The sequence below is a fragment of the Rattus norvegicus genome, chromosome 10 (assembly GCF_036323735.1).
Source record: "Rattus norvegicus strain BN/NHsdMcwi chromosome 10, GRCr8, whole genome shotgun sequence".
Lineage (NCBI taxonomy): Eukaryota > Metazoa > Chordata > Mammalia > Rodentia > Muridae > Rattus > Rattus norvegicus.
In genome coordinates this window covers 89,538,814-89,557,406 of record NC_086028.1, presented here as the reverse complement: position 1 = coordinate 89,557,406, position 18,593 = coordinate 89,538,814, and the positions used below count along the sequence as shown (strand labels likewise).

Below are 18,593 nucleotides of genomic sequence, written 5' to 3'. Positions count from 1 at the left end.
GTTTGTGTTTGTGTGTGTATGTGTGTGTGTTTATGTGTATGTGTGTGTGTATGTGTATATGTGTGTGTGTATGTGTGTATGTGGGTATGTGTGTGTTGCATGTGTGTGTGTATGTGTATGTGTGTGTATGTGTGTGTATGTGTGTGTGTGTTTATGTGTGTGTGTTTGTGTGTGTGTATGTGTGTGTATGTATGTGTGTGTTTATGTGTATGTGTGTGTGTAAGTGTATTTGTGTTTGTGTTTGTGTGTGTGTGTGTGTGTGTGCTGTATGCCCATGAGTGTGTCCAGCACATGAAAGTGAAGTTCAGAGGAAGCTGTCAGATGCCGTCTTCTACTTCTCTCTCCCTTATTTCTCTGAGACAGGGTCTGCCAATGATGGAGAAGCACACTCATTGGCCGGAGAGATGGCTCCATGGTTAAGAGCACTGACTGCTCTTCCAGAGGTCCTGAGTTCAATTCCCAGCAACCACATACATGGTGGCTCACAACCATCTGTAATGTGATCTGATGCCCTCTTTTGGTGTGTCTGAAGATAGCTACAGTGAACTTATATATAATAAATAAATAAATCTTTTAGAGAGAGAAGCATACTTACTTAGTGGGGCTGACTGCCCAGTGAGTTCCTGGGTCTGTCCCCTAATGCTGGGGTTATAAGCATGTACAGTCATGTGCAACATTTTATGTAGGTATTGGGGTTCAAAGTCAGGTCCTCATGCTTAGTAATAAGCAAGCTCTCTTACACACCGAGCCATCTCCCAGGCCCTCACAACTAGTTTTGAAAAAACAAGTTTTCAATATCTCATGAAACTTGCTATTTTCTTTTTTCCCCCCTTTTAAAAATTGAATTATTTTTATTTACATTTCAAATGTTATCCCCTTTCCCGGTTTTCTTTTTCTGTTCTTCAATAAATTTTTAATTTCACTTTACATCCCAGTTGCAGCCCCCTCCCTCCTCTCCTCCCAGTCCTGCCCTTACAAATCCCTCCCCCTTTACCCCCTCCACTTCTCCTCAGAGAAAGGGAAGCCCCCTTTGGATACCACCCCATCCTGGAACATCTAGTCTCATCCTCTCCCACTGAGGCCTAACCAGGCAGTCAAGCTAGGGGAAGGGGATCCAATGGCAGACAATAGAGTCCTAGACAGCCCCTGAACCAGTTGTTAGGGGGCCCATATGAAGACCAAGCTGCACATCTGATACAGATGTGTAGGGGGCCTACGTCCAACTCTTGCATGCTCTTTGGTTGAAACTTGCAATTTTCTGACTGGTGGAGAGCTACAGTTCTGTTAGCAAGCTGGAAGTGTGCACAATTCGCTCACTGGTGAATGCCTGGATCTGTACCCTACTCTGCCAGCCCTAACCATCCCCCCCCCAAAAAAAACTCCTGTCTTACTGCTAAATCTCTTCAAGCCTTGAAGGTCTAGTCTGAGAAAGACAAGGGCACCACTCTGTTACTCAAAGAAGTCACATGCCTTCAAGAAGCTCCACACGGATGCTAGGCCCTGGCGAGCACAGATACCCACGGTGGGAGAGGAATCATAGAAAAGCAAGAACAGTGGTACGGAAGTCTCTGGGGAGATGGTGGGAGGGCTGAGCCTGACAGCTGCCTGCTCCAGCCCTGCTCCCCCCTCCCCACACAGGCCAGCACAATCTGAGCTGCCACCCCAGTTTCCCCCGTGACTTTGGCATAAAGGTTAATCACACCCAGAAAATGCTTATTAGAGACCACAAATAACCGCTTTACTGAAGCTCCATTTGGTCTTTGAGGCACAAAGTGCAATCTTCGGTGATGGGACAATTCCATGATTAACCTTTTGGGGAGGGGCCTGGGGAGCCACAGGAGGGAGGGAGAGGTGGCCTGGAGGCAGCTGAGGACCTTCCCACCTGAAAGAAGTTCCTGAAGAACCAGGAGAGGGATGTGCCTTCCTTTCCAGGATCATCCTGGGCGGTGAGCTCTGGGGGAGATGTGGCCTCCTCATCTCATGGCACTGGGCCCTCTTTCTTTACCCTCCTACTGAGCTCAGAGCGCTGTTCTTACTGAGTGACTGAGTGAGTGGCTGGCCCTTGACATGTAACTTCCTTTTATGTGAAGCAAGAACAAGGAAGTTGAGAGGCGGATCTCCCAGAGACCAAGGAAAGGAAAGCTTCTGGAATGTGAGGCCAGCAGAGCCATTCTTACCATCTGGTCCCAGAATTCTCCTGAGCCCTTGAGGGCAGGCTTGGTATATGTGAGGCTACTCCTGCTGCCGCCTGCCCCATGTCCTTGCGACCTCAGTCACAGCCTGTCCTCTCTGTAAGCATGCATCTGGGAAGGGGTTTCAGCCTAAAAGAATGGCCTTTTGTTGTTTACCTTGTTTATTTTGCAAGCCCTTGCTAAGCTGGGGTTCTACGTTCATGGAGTCCAAAGCTCAGAACTTGATTTTTAGAAAAATAAAGGAATTCAGAGGCAGAAAGCACCAGGACAACATCATATGCATGTGCGCATGTATACACACACACACACACACACACACACACACACCACACACACCCCACAAAGACAAAGAGGGCAGGGGCCGCATTGCATGACCACGAGTGGGTTTCTGGAGGGAGGGGAGCCTGTGAAGGGAGCTGTAGTCAGGAAGAGAAACATTCTTGGCCTGGGGAGACCCAGGCTGCCAAGCCGGAGGACTCAGACACTAAGCCAAGATGGATTCAGGAGGCTGGGACAGCCAACAAGGACTTCTGGGCAGCAGAAAACTGGATCTTATCAGTGCTAGGTGTGGAAACAGAGGCCTGAAGGGAAATTGAAAGCCAGATCTGATACTTGAGGCAGAGCCATAGGATCTCATAGGATTTCATCATAGAAACTGGGCTCAGGAGAACATGAGGACCCTGGTTGAAGGACCAGAAAAGCCCTGACTCCTTAGTGAGGTCAAAAATCCCAGCTCTGCCCCTTGCTTGCTTTTGACGTAACTCTCTCATGCATGTTTCTGTGTGTGATAATGTGCCCATGTGCATGTGTCCGTGGATGCCCATGCGGAGGTCAGAGGTCAACAGTAGTGCCCTCTTCTGTCACTTTCATGCTCTCTCTCAAGACAGTGTCTCCCAGTAACTCTGGAGTTCACTGTTTGGATAGGCTGCGTGGCCAGTGAGCTCTGCTGGTCTCCAGTTCCCAGTGCTGGGATTCCAAGGCTTTTAGACCTGGGTGCTGGGGATCTGAACTCAGGTCCCCACGTTTCTGGAGCAGGTGCTTAACCCATGGAACTGTCTCTCCAGCCCCTGCCCCCTGCTATTCTGACTGCTTTGATCTGTACTCTGTTTAGGAAGGCGGAGGGGAATAAGCCAAGGTGTGAAGGAGGGAGCACATGGCTCCTAACGCAATTCCCTTGCCCAGGCTGACTCCCCTAGCTCTCTGAAATGCTGGCATCCAGCTTGCAGAAACAAGGCACATGCAGCTAACACTTCAAGCCTCGACTCTGCTGCCACTGACACATGCATAGCTGCAGGCTAACTGAACCTGGACAGGGGATTCTGGGGGTAGCAAGGGACCCCACAGGCAACTCTGTGGACTCCACATGCCCACAAATGTCAAGCAGAGGGGTCAGTGTTGTTGGGGACTACAAGCTCTACGTAGTCCAGCTGAGATGTGAAGGGGACATCTTTGTTTCTTTTGATCCTCAGTGGTGCCCGAAAGATGAGTCAGGGCAACACCAGACTAAGGACAGAATGCAGCAGTGTCCCATGTCCCTTCTCAGCCTTCCTGCCTTGCCCCATGCAATCCCTCTCCCTCACTCCACCCCAGGCCAGATCTTCCCCAACAATCTCTATTGCTGGTCACAATCTGCCCCCATCTCTAGGCAAAGAGCCTGTCTCCCCTCCCCCTACCCGTCCCAGAGTGGGCGAGCAGTGAAAGATTATTCCAGGCAGACAAGAAATAATGTATTGTTGCATTTAATTAGGTTAAATTGCTGTTGTACAGAGAAGAAGAAGAAAAAAAAACAGAAGGGAAAATCTCCTGCCTACACTCAGGGGGTGCAGGTCTGGGTATTCCCCACCTCCAGACTTGTCTCCCTGGGTCCTGAGCTCCTACGTGCCCTCCCCTCTCTCTCCCCTTGCTCCTGTCACACTTATCTACCCCACCCCAATGGGGGCCCCACAGTGGGACTAGACCTACTCCACCCCAGCTCCTCTCATTGGGCAGGGAGTTTACGCAAGGCCTTGGAGGGCACAGGAGTATGTCTGCTAGGTCTATAAGCTCCTGGGGTAGGGTCTGTGGCTATTTTTGATAGCCTCAATGAATTGGGAGGCATGTGGAATGAATGAATGAATGAATGAATGAATAAGAGAGATTAACTTTCTCTTTCTACCCCCTTAGCTCAAAGTCCTGTGATAATTTCTACAATGATTTTCAACCCTTCCCCTCTCTCCCTTCCCCTCTCCTTCCTTCTCTCTTTCCTTCCTTCCTTCTTCTTTTTCTCCATTTGGATTTCTGGGACAAGATCTCACTCTAGCCTAGGAACTTGCTATGGACCATTAGACTGGCCATGACTCTTGGCAATCCTCCTGCCTCCACCTCCTTGTGCTGGGATTACAGGCATGTGCCACTGTGCCCAGCTCCACCAAGACATTTTGGCGTCTCCTTATTCCTCCTTTCCTTCTCTCCCGGGGGCATGCATCCCTTCTCCTGCTCTGGTTTCTGCACAGCATGCCTGCCTTGGATCAGCCAGAGAACTGAGCTCAAGAAAGGCACAGCTGATGAAGGGAAGTGTGACTCTGTCGGACTTGTTCTGGGACGGTGGACAAGTCGCTGCCCAGCCTCAGTTTCCCCAAGTGTGAAACGAGTAGGGCATTGTTTCTCAACATTCTTCTCCAGGTACAAATGTGCTCTGGCTCCAAGACTCTCAGGAAAGTCTGCATCCAACCTCTGACTTGGGAGAGCGCCACAGTGGGACATCTTACTGCCTAGACCCGCTTGTGTAACCTTGAGAAAACCACTGAACTTCTCCCACTCTTTTCCGTGTCTGTAAGTGGGATTAGTTGGAATGAGACACCTACACCCAGAAGCTCTCAGAAAGGTTTGGTGGTTTAGCACATACTGAATAACAAGGGGCCAAGGGCCTGGCCAGCTCTACAGCATGGACTTCTCTCTGCTGGGTGCTTCTTCCTTGACTTGGTCTGCCAAACCAAAAGTACGCCTGCCTGGTCTCCTGCCCATCATCCTCCATCACTGGTTTGTTCCCAGGAGCTGTGGTCACCTGCAAAATATGTGTGTGTGTGTGTGTGTGTGTGTGTGTGTGTGTGTGTGTGTGTGTGTGGTGTGCATGTGGTGTCACCCTTGATGTAGACTAGCTTGGCTTGGCCATGGAAACATGGAGTGATACCTATTTCCAATCTCCATGATGATAGTTAATTTCCACCATAGACCTGATTGGGTTAAGAATACATACAATGATACCTGGCCTACAGAACAAGTCCCAAGATAGCTTGTTGCACAGAGACACTCTGTCTCCTAAAACCAACCCTGTATGCCCAATGAGAAAGAAACGTAACAAGGCACACCTTCGGATGTCTCTGTGAGGGGATTCCCAGAGAGAGGGTAAATCTCAATCAATGAGGAGGGACAACCCACCCTGACTGTGGGTGGCAGCACCCCACGGTCTGAAGTCTGACAGTGAATGAAGGGGTTGTGGGGGGGGGAAGTGGGTTGACTGGCAAGTCCCCTTCTCTGCTTCTCCGTCAGGGTCGTGGAGCAAGCTGCTTTTGCTACTCACTGTGCTGCTTCGTCTGTGACGAGCTGTGCTCCCCTGGGCTGTGAGCCAAAACCAACCCTTTCCCCTTCAGTTGCTTTTGGTCGGTTATTTGATTACACCGAGAAGAGTAACTAAAACACCCATCCTGCATCTGCTTGTCCCTCACTCATTGCTCTAAGGGAGTCTTAGTTTCTAACATGTTTCTACATCATCACCAGGAGCAGGTCGGGGAAGAAAGGGTTTATTTCATTTTACACGTGTGCACCACCCAGGAAAGTCAGGGCAGGAACCCAAGCAGAGGCCATGGAGGAATGCGGCTTACAGATGCGTTCCTCGTGGCTTGCTCAGCCTGCTTTCTTATACAACTCAGAACCACCAGCCCAGGTTTGGCATCACCCACAGTGTCTGGGCCCTTCCGTGTCAGCTGTTATCAAGGCAGTATTAAGAAAATTTGCATTTTCTCCATTAAGATTCCCGCTTCCTAATAGCTGTAACTCATATCAGGTTGACAATAAGCTGGCTAGGATGGTACGATTTGCTCTCGGATAACCCCAGTGACATGATTGTCCAGTGTAGACCTTTGGCCGCCTTCCTTGCCTTTCTATTTCCTGGTTTCTCTGAAGACTTGCCCATTAACAGACTCAGGGGTAGTGTTTCTCATTGTAGTGGCATGAATAGGAATAGCTCCCATAGGTTTATAGATGTGAATGCTTGGTCATTAGGAAGTGGCACTACTTGACAGGGATGGTGGCTTTGTTGGAGGAAGTATGTCACTAGGGGTTGGCTTTGGGTTCTAAAGGCTCAGACCAGGGCCATTGTCTTTCTTTCTGTCTGTTTCCTGTGGATGCCACCATGTTTCTCACCATGATGACAACGGACTAAGCCTCTGAAAGCAAGGACCGGTGGAATGTTTTCCTTCACAAGAGTTGTCAGGGTCGTGGTGTTTCTTCACAGAAATAGAACATTGCCTGAGACACACATGTAATCTCAACCCCTTCCCAAGCTGGAGCCCTTACCACCTCTCCACGGTGGACAGATGTCAAACTGGTGTGAACAGAGAGTCTTGCTCATGGCTGTTACCCTGGCAACTGGAGGCACTGGGATGATGGAAGCTGCTTGCCTGTCCTAGAAAGAAAGACTGTTCCCCGACCTCTTCTATGAGGCCGATGCATCCAAATAGATATGGGTTTCTTTTGCCTCTATCCCTCAGCTGCACTGGGCTGTGGAAAGAGCAAGGAAGCAGAGTCCCTTATGGGACCAGGATCGGGGGAGAAGAGTTAGGTAGAACTTAGCTTGATTCTCACAGATGCATGGAGCCTGGACTGGGCTCTAATACTGCTCCCAGGTTGGGGGACTGGAAGCTAAGAGCTGTGTGTGATCCCTGGATGCCAATGCATTTCCCTGAGGAGGCAGAAGCCAGGTGTCAGGACAGCTTTGGGGGCACCAGCCCTCTAGGTGGCGTGTCCCTGCCCTGGGGGTCCTTGATCATCTGCACAGAGGCAAGTGTAAAATGGGAGGTCGCCATGCAACGGTAGAAGCTTGTCCTCGGAGGAGTAGCATTTCAGACGTGATTTTGAGGAGGCTGGGAAGGAAGAAGGAGGCTGCCTGGCATCTGGCAAGTGGGTCTGCTATAGAAAGCCTAGAACTCCTGCAACTGGATGTTTCGGGTGAGCGGCTGCCTGCCAAGGCCACTCGGGAGCATGAGCCATCTGCTGCGGGACCAAAGCCCACTGAGCAGAAATGAGGAATAATCATGGGACAAGCAATGGCCTTGTCTTGGTTTTTCATCTCTAGAGGACGCATGGCAGCAATTGGGGGGAAGAGTGACCGGCATTTAGTGGGTAGAGGCCAGAGGTGCTAAACACCCCAGTGTGCAAGGCAATTCCCATAGCAAAGAACAATTGTCCCAGGCCCAGATTCCCTGTTTGGCAAAGTGCTTGTCCTGCAGGCATGAGGTCCCAAGTCTGGTCTCCAGAACCCACGTACAAATGCTGTGTGTGTTGCACACTCACAATCCCAGGGCTGGGGAGGTGGAGACACGCAGATCCCTGAGGACCGATGGTCAGCCAGTTTAGCCTAATTGGTGAGCTCCAGACTCAAAGATAGTACCCAGGGTTGTCTTTTGGTTGCCATACACACATGTACACACACACACACACACACACACACACACACACACACACACACACACACACACACCCCAAGCAAGCAAGCAAGCAAGCAAACAAACAAATGACAAAACTACGGACACCAAATGCTAGCAATGGTGGCCTTAGACAGCCCTATTCCGAAGGTTCTCACCTGTTTGCTCATTAGGAGAAGGAAGGGAGATAACGGAGGTCTTTGGGGAAAAGGAAAACACACAAGGAAAGAACCTTCTGCACCCAGGGAGAAGCTCTGGCTGCTCTCTGTCTATCAAAAGTCCTTTGCCACCGTGAACCAGTCATCCTTGTGTCTGGCCTCAAGTTGCGATCAGAGGACTGGTCTCGAGGATTCTACCTGGCCAGCCACCCCTCCACCCCAACCAGCTCTTCCCAACTCCTCCTGGGTGGGATGCCACAGAAGGCCAGGAAGACGAGAAAGACGGATTGTTGGTTGGGGTGGTGAAGCTCAGGGCAGTCAGCACAGGACCAACACCTGTCAGAACAGGGCCTTGGACTCGGGACTTTGTCTCCCTTATCTAGACTGAATTTCAGACAAATGGCAGAACCATCCTACAGGGCCAGACCCTGGTAGCTTTAGATGAACCCACTATGAAAGGAAAAAACATCTTTGGCTTCTTTGTGACGCTGAGACCACTGACTTCTTAGGCTCCCTCTTACCTCAGTAACGAGGAACAGACAGGCTGACAAATATCTTAGTTAGGGTTTTCTGCTGCTAAAGAATAAGAAGAAGCCAGAGTGTGCCGTCAGCCCTCTCCTGCCAGAGTAATCCACCAGGTTTTCTCCTAGGCGCCACACGGGAGATGCTCTCTAACTCAAGTCCCTACAGCAGAACTGAAGAGAAGACACAGGGCATGCATAATGATTCCAGCACTGAAGGTGGGAATTGTCGCTCCCCAGGTGCCTCTCAGAGCAGCGCTACTCAAAGGGTGCTCAGGACTTGTTTGGGCAGGTCTGCCAAGCGCAAATTATTCGATACCAGTCCACAGTGTGACAAGTCCAAAAATCGAGAGCAACTATTTAGAAACTCGGGATTTGTCCTTGCCGAGACACCCAAGCAAGTTGTCAATAAGCTCGTCTCCTTGAACTGGGTCTAGACTGAGCCCAGTGTTGTCAGACTGGCAAGGTGAATCACGGGGTGCCACCAGGACCACATGCCAGCCTGCAGAGGACTGGAAAATCTCCGTGGTCTTTCTCCCTGCTGGCTAGCTGGAGGACAGAGCTCCAACTGCCTCATTATTAAGGGCCTTGTGGAAGGGACAGTTTGAGTGACCGCTGAGCATAGCATGAAGGGGAGGAACAGAGAAGACGGCTGATACCCACGAAAGTAGCAGGACCCATCTATTTGAGCTTTAGTGGATGCAGGTTGCTCCCTGTACAGCATCTCCTCTTAATTCCCATCGTTGTCCAGGTAAAGAGGGTACAGAAGCCTAAGAGAGACTTCCCGAAGGTCACCCAATCAGAATTGACTCTAACCCCAGGACTCCTGCTCTTTGGGCATTGGGGACAGCACTCGGGGTACATATTAGCCCCGACACTCCTAGCCTGGGTCTCACAGCCCAGTAGCAGCATTACTTCAGACCAGGGGGCAGAGAAAGGACCCAAGGCAGTCTCACCGTCACCTACAAGGAGCCAGGAGCATGTGACATACACTCAGGACAAGACTGTTCAGAGGAGATAGCAAGGCTACTGTTCTGAGTCACCTCTGCATTTCTGGGTTCCTCCTGCATGGTTGCCAGAACTATCAGAATACCCCTGATCCCATCTGGAGTGACAGAAGTGACACCCCAGTTTCTAAGAAGATCCCTGTTCTCTTATGTCCCCAGCCTGGAGTGTCCCTGTGTGGACCACCCATTAGCATATGCCAGGAGACACAGGGTTGGAACCTGTGAGTGTCACTGAGCGCTCAGCATCAGGATACAAAGCTATCCTTGGGTACATCCTTGGGAGAATGACCGAAGTAGTCATGCGAGCTAGCTTCCTTCCCATACCTGCTCAGATCTCATGTTCATGCTCAATACTCTTTCTCCTCCATCACCCAGTGACACCTCTCTCTCCCGGACTGTCTTGAAGACAGACTCCCCTATCAGAACAAAACTGTCCACCCCAAGGAAGGCTGTGGACAAGGCTGGTCACTCAGTACAGGAGTCCGTGTGGTCCCAGAAGGACCACACCCTAATTGAATTCTTTCTCAATCCTTTCTCATCAGCCAAGACCTTCCTGTCTTCAAGGCTTCTTGGACCTTTCTCTTTCTCTTATCTATGCCCATTGGATGCCCACCAGCAACACCCTCATGAGAGAAGGGGACCATGAGCCAGAAAAGGCCTTCCAGCAACCACTTAGCCTCTGCCAAGAGGGCCGAGAAAGCAAGGGACGTGTAAGGGGAGGATGAACCCTGCCCTTTATCAGATGACACTCCTGTGCTTGTAGCCAGCTCCTGTTCTAGCTGTTTACCAGAGCTGGCTGCATTTTCCTTCCGTGGTTCTGTGCACTTGCCAGGGACCTTGACCAATAAGCTGTTCTCAGTCCTCTGAATGCCCTGACCTCCCAGTGCTTCAAGACTCAACCAAGGTTTCTACTACATCTCCTGACAGCCTTAAATCTCTGCCAGGGGTATCCCACTATGATCCTGTGGCCACATTACACTCTTGGGTGGTAGGATGGACACCTCCAGCACTTATTGTGTGACTCAGACAATTCTTTATCCAAAATGACCCAAAGAAGGCAAACACAGAGGACTCCAAAGTCAGCTCAGACAATCTGCTCCCTGGCCCTCCACAGTGAAGCCGCTGGACCTGCCCATCCAGTTTCTGTTCTGTACTTTGACCTAGGTGCCCTGGCTCCCCACCAGACCAGAGATCAGGAGGTCAGCGGAGAGGAATGAGTGCCAGTCAGACCGCCTCTGGGCTCCTGTCGTTGCTCTTCCCTGGACCCAGCAGACCAGTGACAGGATTGTCTGTTTCCATAGCACCTCCGTGTGGTCCGGGAGCACATGGTGGATGACTGCCAAACCGGAGGCAGTTCTGGGCGCAGGGACCTGTGTCCTGGAGCAGAACCCTGACGCGTCCACTGCACACCGAAGGAAGGACCTTTCCCAGTCCTGAGATGAAATTCTGAGAGGCTAGGCTCCCTCTTGCCCCATTGTTCTGCCTTTTAATTTCATGGAAGCAGTTCCTGCTTCTAAAATAAGTGGTTAATACTCTGCTTCCTGACGGACCCCAAGGAATTTTCCTCCAAATAATTGCCTGCATCCAAAAGTTAATCACATTGTATCATTCTCCTTGCAGGTGTCTATTTTTACTGACAAATGTTTCCACATGACAGTGTGGCTAGGGCTCTAGCCTTTGGGGGCGGGGCTGGGGGTGGGGGGTGGGAGGTGGGGCGGCGGCTTCGGTGGTGGTGGTGGTGGTGGTGGTGGTGGTGGTGGTGGTATTGAAATGTGAGAAGAACTGGGGCTATTTACTCCTCTCCTCTCCTCCTCCTCCTTCTCCTCTTCTAGTTTTTTGTTTGTTTTTGTTTTCCATAGAGTCTCACGTAGCCCAGGCTGACCTAAAATTCACTATGTAGTCCAGGATGGCCAACAGCGTCTAATCCTCTTGTTATTACCTCAGTGCTGGATGGCAGATACATGAGCCACCAGGCCTGGTTTATATAGGGCTGAGAGTCAGACCTAGGACGACTTGCATGCTAGGCAAACATTCTACCAAATGAAGTACATCGCCATCCCCTCTGACAGCCTTTCTTAGACGGGGGACATTGGTAGGATATCTTGCAGACCACTCTAGGTCATTCTTACTAAGGGCAGACCATCTGCCACACCCTTTAGGACTATTTTATGTCATACTCAACAATGTGGGAAGTCAGGGTTACCCCCTTTTCCTAATTTTGGGGAGAGTGTGTATATGTGTTGTGCTGTGCGTGTGATATATGTGCTTGTTAGTATGGATAAAGCATGCTCATGTACGCATGTGTGTGGTTAGGGCAGCGACGGATATCAGGTATCTTTCCTCTAGGACTCTCTGTCGTTATTTTATCAGACAGCATCTTTCACTGAGACATTTCACTGGAAAGCTCATTGATTAGGCTGGGCTAGGCTTGCTAATGAATGAGCTTCAAGGATCCACTCATCTTAGGATGCACCCCACCTCTCCAGTGCTGAAGTTACAAGCACAGGCCCATGCCCAAGTCCCCCCACCCAATCCCCCTGCCTCCGCTCTTAACCCTTACTTCCCGGTCCTCCCAGGTCTAGGTCTGCCTCCTGCCTTTAAGGCCTTCCTCTAAAAAGAAAAAGAAAAAAGAAAATAAAGGAAGGATAGAAGGAAGGAAGGAAGGGAAAAATAAAGTTCAAATTGTGTCATCCATATAGTTTAATGGAGCATGGTCAAACTCCCCATGGCCGGTCCCTTAAAGAAAAATGAGTCCTTCCCCACCAGCATCTCCATCAGAAGCCATCAGTTGGGAGAGCTAAACCATCATTCTTATCACAATGTTTAAGAGTTCTCTTTGATGGCTTCCTGTCTAGGTTGTTACTTTGGGGAAAATGGGGATTGTCTCAGAAGCGCTCTCTCTCTCTCTCTCTCTCTCTCTCTCTCTCTCTCTCTCTCTCTCTCTCTCTCTCTCTCTCCTGTGAGTCTGCATTCACCGATACCACTGCAGATCATAGTCAGCAGGAGCACGGATCACAGACTCCCACCTGACCTCTGTGTGCCCAAGCTTTTATACATGGATTCTGGGGACCCAAACCCGGCTTTCCTACTTTCACGGCAGGTACTGTACTGACCGAGCTTCCTCTTTCCCACTTTTTAAACCGTGAGGATGTCACTCAGAATGATAACCTTCCTTGCTCAGAGCCTCACAGCAGAGGCAGGGTCCACCCACATGTGCGTCCCTGATGTTCCCATCTCCCAGAAGAAAGTGCCTGGTCTAGAGCAAGACGTCTTATGACGAGCATGATGAGCAGGGCTCCGTGTACAGCTTGCAAGCGTCTCTGATGACTGGGGCCTCGAACACGACAGGGTTATAATTAACAATTCATTATTTGACCAGAAAACTGCAGTGAGCGTCCCCACCTGTCCTTCCGTCCCCAATGGGCTCTCATTTCCAGAAATGGCGGGGTGGAATCTGAGACGAAAGACAGCACCCTCGGTTCTGCCACCCGGGAGGCAGGAAGGGCAGGACCTTGCAGGGCTTGCTCAATTTTTCCAGACTCGATGCAGGGCTGCTCCACACACCCCCTGCCCGCCTTGCCTCCAGGTCACTGGGGTGCACTGTACGGTGCCTGTGACTTTCTTTTCTTTTGTTGTAATCACTGGGTCAAAGGTGGGCTTCTGGGGTTTTCTGTATCTGATGTGGCTTTGCTTTTTCCTTCTTTTCTTTGCTGTCGTTTTATGCAAGCATCATATCTGGTGTTAGCTTTGCTGTGTCATCTGGGGCTCCACTGTTTTTAGGTGACATCCAAGTCCCACAGGGGCAACAAGGGTTTCTTTATCCCAACTGCATAAGCTAAAAGGAGGGGGGTGACAAGGCCACCCTTGTCTAAGTCCCCAGGTATTTGGTAAACGCCTACTGTATTCATTGGGTTTCCAGACACCAGCCGGGGCTACTAAGGACCAGAGAAGAGCCCTGGTCCCCACACATGGAGGTCCCCAGGGGAAAAGGAGCAGAGCTGGGGGTTCAGTTTGCTGGACCTGTTCTTCCCACGTAAAGTTGCAGCCCTAAGGAGCTGATGGGAACCTCTGAGAGAGGCCAATGAGTAAAGGGAGTCAGTTCCACACTCAGGAACAGGCAAAGAAACTACGGCTCAGAGAGGGAAGGTGACCTCCTGGAGATCACACAGCACGCCGGATGCAGAGCTGCACTGACTGCCAAGCTGATGACCTACCGGTCTCTCACAGAAATTCTCAGCCTCGTACGTCGCTCCTTTACGGAGGCCCTCCGTCCCCATCGTTCCTATCTCTAGGACCAGAGCTCAGGATCTTGCCAAGAATTTGGACATAGACAGTGGCTCCAAAGGGCACATTTGACCCCTAAAGTATTTCTGTGAGGCTGATCCTTGCTAGCTGCTGATGCTCCCCTAGGAGTCAAATGTCAGCAAGGGTAAGAAATGGATTTTTCACTTGAGCTCCAGGTCTGTGACTCGCTTTTTCACCTCTGCACACATCGAGAAGGGGCTTACGTGCCAGGTTTCTCCCCATTCTGGATATCAAATCCCACGGTTTGCCCTTGTTTTGGGCCTCCCCTTCTTCACTCCGTTTCAGGTCCGTGGCCAGGTCACTTCCTACCCCACGGCCCACAGTCTCAACCTGGTTCGATTTTTTCCCCCTTCTATCCTTTCCAGCACCTCTAGAAAACCAGACTCCATTATGACTCAAGCAAAGACGTGACAGAAGAGGGGACCATACGTGGTGGTCACTTATGGGCATTCCACAAAAATGACAGTCTCCCTTGGAAGGCTCAAAAATGTCATGGAGCAAGACTGGGACTCTGACACAGCAAGGGAGAGGGCTGTCCGATGGTCACAGCAATGCCCAGACCTGTTCTTAAAAAAAACAAAAAACGAAAACCCGGGACCCGCAGGGGTCGTTGTTCAACTTGTCACAGCACTATGTGAGGAGTGATGTCACAGCACCATTCCCTCCTCTGCTTTAGACTTTGCCTAGTGCTTCTAAATCGCTATAAGCAACAACAGCAGCAGTGACACTGGCCTCCCTGGAAGTCACTGATACTCACTGTCCTTTAAGAACACACCGGGGCCTAGTTCACCCAACACAGTCACTATCCAGAATCATCTGTCACCAGAACATATTATCTGTCTCTAGGGAGAACAGCTAATGAGTAGGTCATAGGAAGGGGGACCATTTCTCCTCTGTAAACAACACACACACACACACACACACACACACACACACACACACACACACACACTCCTCATCTTTCTTGCACTCTCCCACAATGTTCGATAACAAGTCCAGTAAGAAACCCACACTCTAGCCCCCGAGTGACCCTTTTCCGAGCATGGCTTGTCTGTCAATCGTCACTGAGAGAGCTGGTTTTTGCATGCTCTCTAAGTTCATATGTTCAAACTGATGAAGCTCTCAGGCTCTCAGCTGGTAGAGTGAGATTTAAGCCAGAATTTAACAAAGCCAAGTCTTAGGCTGGAGTACCTGGGTTTGAGGTGCTAAGGTGCACCTTGCAGACTGCCAAGTTCATGGTGCCCCTTTCTGAACAAGTGGCTTAGATTCTCTATGCTTAGGATATAATTCTTGGACGGTTGTGATGACTATATGACTTAATGTTTATAAAGCAATGAGATCAACCCTGGGAAATGTGTGCGCACCACACAAATACCACATTCACTGTCTCTCATTTCCTGAGCAGACACTGAATGTATCAGGTGAGACAAGTCCCCCACTAGCCAGTAGGAACAAGAGAAAAAGTAAGCACCTTTTATCTTAAGAAAATGTGGGGGTTGGGGATTTAGCTCAGTGGTAGAGTGCTTGCCTGGGAAGCGCAAGGCCCTGGGTTCGGTCCCCAGCTCCAAAAAAAAGAACCACAAAAAGAGAGAGAGAGAGAGAGAGAGAGAGAGAGAGAGAGAGAGAGAGAGAGAGAGAGAGAGAGAGAGAGAGAGAGAGAAAATGTGGACATGCTAAACAGGTCATTACACACAATTCTAAGAATGACATCAGAAAGAACCACTTAGCGATTTCCATGTAAACTTGACAAAACATCCACAGCCCAATCTTTAGAATTTGCTGAAGAGGCTACATTTTAACCCTTCTCTGAATTTAGATTAAGGCTCAGTACACAGGAAGCTCTGAGAAAACACCCCGCTGATGTTTATCTATACAACCTCCAAGAGCCTCCCTACCTTCTTTGCAGAAGACTTTGGTCACCCCAAACATAATCTTCAGCCCTTAGGTTCACTGAGACTCCCTAAGATTTGAAGACAACCTTCGAGTTTTTGGAGGGGGGGGTATGGAAACTTGAGTCACTGGTGAGCAGAGCAGTCAGTCACATTGTAAAAGCGTGGTGGGTTACGGAAAAATCAAAGTCAGTTCGCACTGCTCCTCCCAAATCCACTTACATCTTTTGAATGCAATCTCTTTTGAATGTCCCTGGCCACAGCTAACCCGGCTTGTGGCCCAGAAGGTCTATATCAGCCCTGAGCGGTCCGGAGACCCAGGCATAGAAATTGAGGCTGCAGGGCGGCGACACCCAGGCCCACTCACCTTCTCCAGCACCGAGACGAGGTGCTGGTACCCAGTGAGCGAGCGCGCTCTGAGATGCGCTGGCGAAGTGGCGCCTGTCACTAGGCCTGGTTGAGAAGCACCTAGCTCTTCCCGGACTCTGTCCACCCCCGCGTAGCCCCACATCGCCCCCGAACTTTATCCAGCAGGCGCTGTAAACACCTTCTGGAGACTTTCCGAAACTCCGGCGGCTGAACGGCTTCTCCAGCCCGGTAGCAGCAGCGAGCGCGGCGAGAGAATGCGTTGCGCTCCGGGGCTGTGGCTCCCAGGAGGATCGGCCGGACACTGGGGCACGCACACCGTCGCCTCTCGGAGATGCTAAGTCGATTAAGGGCCGCGACGCGCGGGCCGCATCTACCTCAGGAACCCGAAGCTTTCTACGGAGGAAAACCGGCAGGAAAGAGCGCCTGGGACCGGGACAGGGCCGGCTCGGAGGGTGTCCAGCAAGGACAGGACCCCATCCAGAGTCTGAAGGGGATGGCGCTTCAGCCCCAAAGATTGCAGCGATTCTTCGCGCAAAGCCGGTTCTTCGAGTGGGCGGACCCCCTCCTCCTCCCGCACCGCAGCGGGTTCACCACCACCCTTTCTTTTTCCACCAGAGTTGTCCCTCTGTCTCCAAAGCCCGGCTTCAGAGATCCAGGTAGAGGACATCAGGCTGAGCCCCAGCCTCCCGGGTGGCGCCGGGTTCCCCGACCCCCTCCCCTGGCACCCCTTCTCACGCCTGTCCTGCGCTCGTTCGGCCCGGAGCACCTCTGATCCCCCGCAGGTCGGTCCGCTCTTACCTTCACGAGCCGGAGCTGCGGGCGCCGTCCCATCCTCGGGCTCGCTCCGTCAGCGTCCTGGATGCCTGGATCGCTCCGACATCCCAGAGCGGAGGGCGGGCGGCTGCGGTCTCCGGTGGGCGGCCGGTCTCCCCGGGCCGCTGATCTGCGCCCAGGTGCCGGGCTTCGCACCCTTCCGCCCCGCCCCGCCCCACCGGCAGGCTCTGGCTCGCCCTTCGCGAGCAAGTCTGGTAGCCTTCTCCCGACTCAGCCGGGCCGGCGGCCACCTCTCTACTGCCTGGATCCCGCCTTGCCCAGTCGCCTCCCCCACGGTCCGCCTGCCTCTCGCCTCGGCTCCCCGCCCCCTCGCCTCGCGTCCCCTCCTCTTTCTCCCTCCTCTCCCCTGCGGTCCCTCCTCCGCTCCTCGCCCCTCCGCTGGCTGCCGGCTCCCGCCTCCTCGGTCCACTGCCCAAACCCGGGCCGGATCCCCGCACCCTGGCCGTGCTGAACCTCGTCTCCCCGCACCCCGGCTTGCGGCAGTGCGCGAGGCGCACAGGCAGCGGTGGCGGCCGCCGCAGCTAGGGGGGAACCGGGGATCCAGGAGGCGGCGGCTGGAGAACAGGCAGCCTTTTTTCTCTAGCCTCCTGCGAGGCTGGATGTCCGGATCAAAGGAGTCCTGGGGGTCTCGGGGTACTTGAGGGGCTCGGGGGAATTTAGGAGCCTAGTGGGAGCTGGGGAATAGGGAGATTTCCACAAAACTCAGCCTGCGTGGAAAAAGAAGTCGAGAACTACATTTGGGTGGTTCCCGCCCTACAGTCATCCAGGAGGTTCACCTCCACCTCCATTTTAGTGGGGAGGGTTGTCCGGGTCCGAACCCCCTCCCCTTGCTCCGCGCGCCTTTGGCCTAGACACACCTAGGATGTGCTGAGACACTGAAGCTCTGATGCGGGAACCCTTCCTTTTTCAATCCCTCGTTCGTTCACTCATTCATTCATTCATTCATTCAATTTTGGAACTAAGCGTCTGTCTGTTTGGTCCAGACCCTACTTAGGATCCCCAAGATAAGTGGAGACAGCGGGCTGGGCATCTAGACTCTAAGGAGGGGAAAGCAGGGCGCGCATTGCGCCGCAACGCTGTGGACGCAGCTGGGAATCCAGCCGGGAGGGCGTGGAGGGGGCCACAGCGCCCCCTCTTGGCCAAGCTCTCGGGGCTGGAGCGGGCTGTCCCGCCAGACCTCTGGGTCTTCATCTAGGTCGGCTTTCTAATTCCACTCCCAGCCTGAAAACCAGCTCTCGCCACCTTCAGGCCAGTTAGATGGAGTGTCCTTTTGATTTCCTCCCCTCACCCCTCTTTCCTTCCCAAGCAAGAGCTAGAGAAGGAGAAAAGGAGTCTCCGAGGTAGAAACATCTTCACCTCTCAGATCTGGGTCTCCAGTTCCCGTGGTAGCTTCTCTTGAGTACCCAGAAGCACCGAAGCACCGAGAGAGGCAAGGACCTAGTGGGAGCCGCGGAGCATGGCTGTTCTGGACTCTACTTTGTCCAACTCCTCTCCCTTATACTCTGTTCTCAGCACACTGGACAAGATCCATCGCTTAGGGGCCCAGGAGATAGTCATTTTGGAGCTGGAGTTGCTGTAGGTCATGCGATAGTTTGCTGGCGAGGAAACTGAGGCACAGGACAGCGTAGCGTGTCCAA

At 51.9% G+C, this 18,593-nt stretch overlaps 1 protein-coding gene across 6 annotated transcripts in view; it reads right to left on the bottom strand.

Moving 5' to 3' along the window:
- The window catches only part of Crhr1 (corticotropin releasing hormone receptor 1), a 43,275-nt gene extending 26,060 nt beyond the window's left edge, over positions 1–17,215 (bottom strand). For 2 of the 6 annotated variants that reach the window (NR_126013.2, NR_126014.2), the window contains 1 exon segment: positions 16,921–17,198. Coding sequence is in view for 3 of the 6 variants with exons in the window: in XM_063269740.1 (XP_063125810.1) it covers positions 16,121–16,264 (144 nt within the window). In the remaining 3 variants the exon portion in view is untranslated. 6 annotated transcript variants of the gene reach the window in all.
- Positions 17,216–18,593: the final 1,378 nt, after the last annotated feature.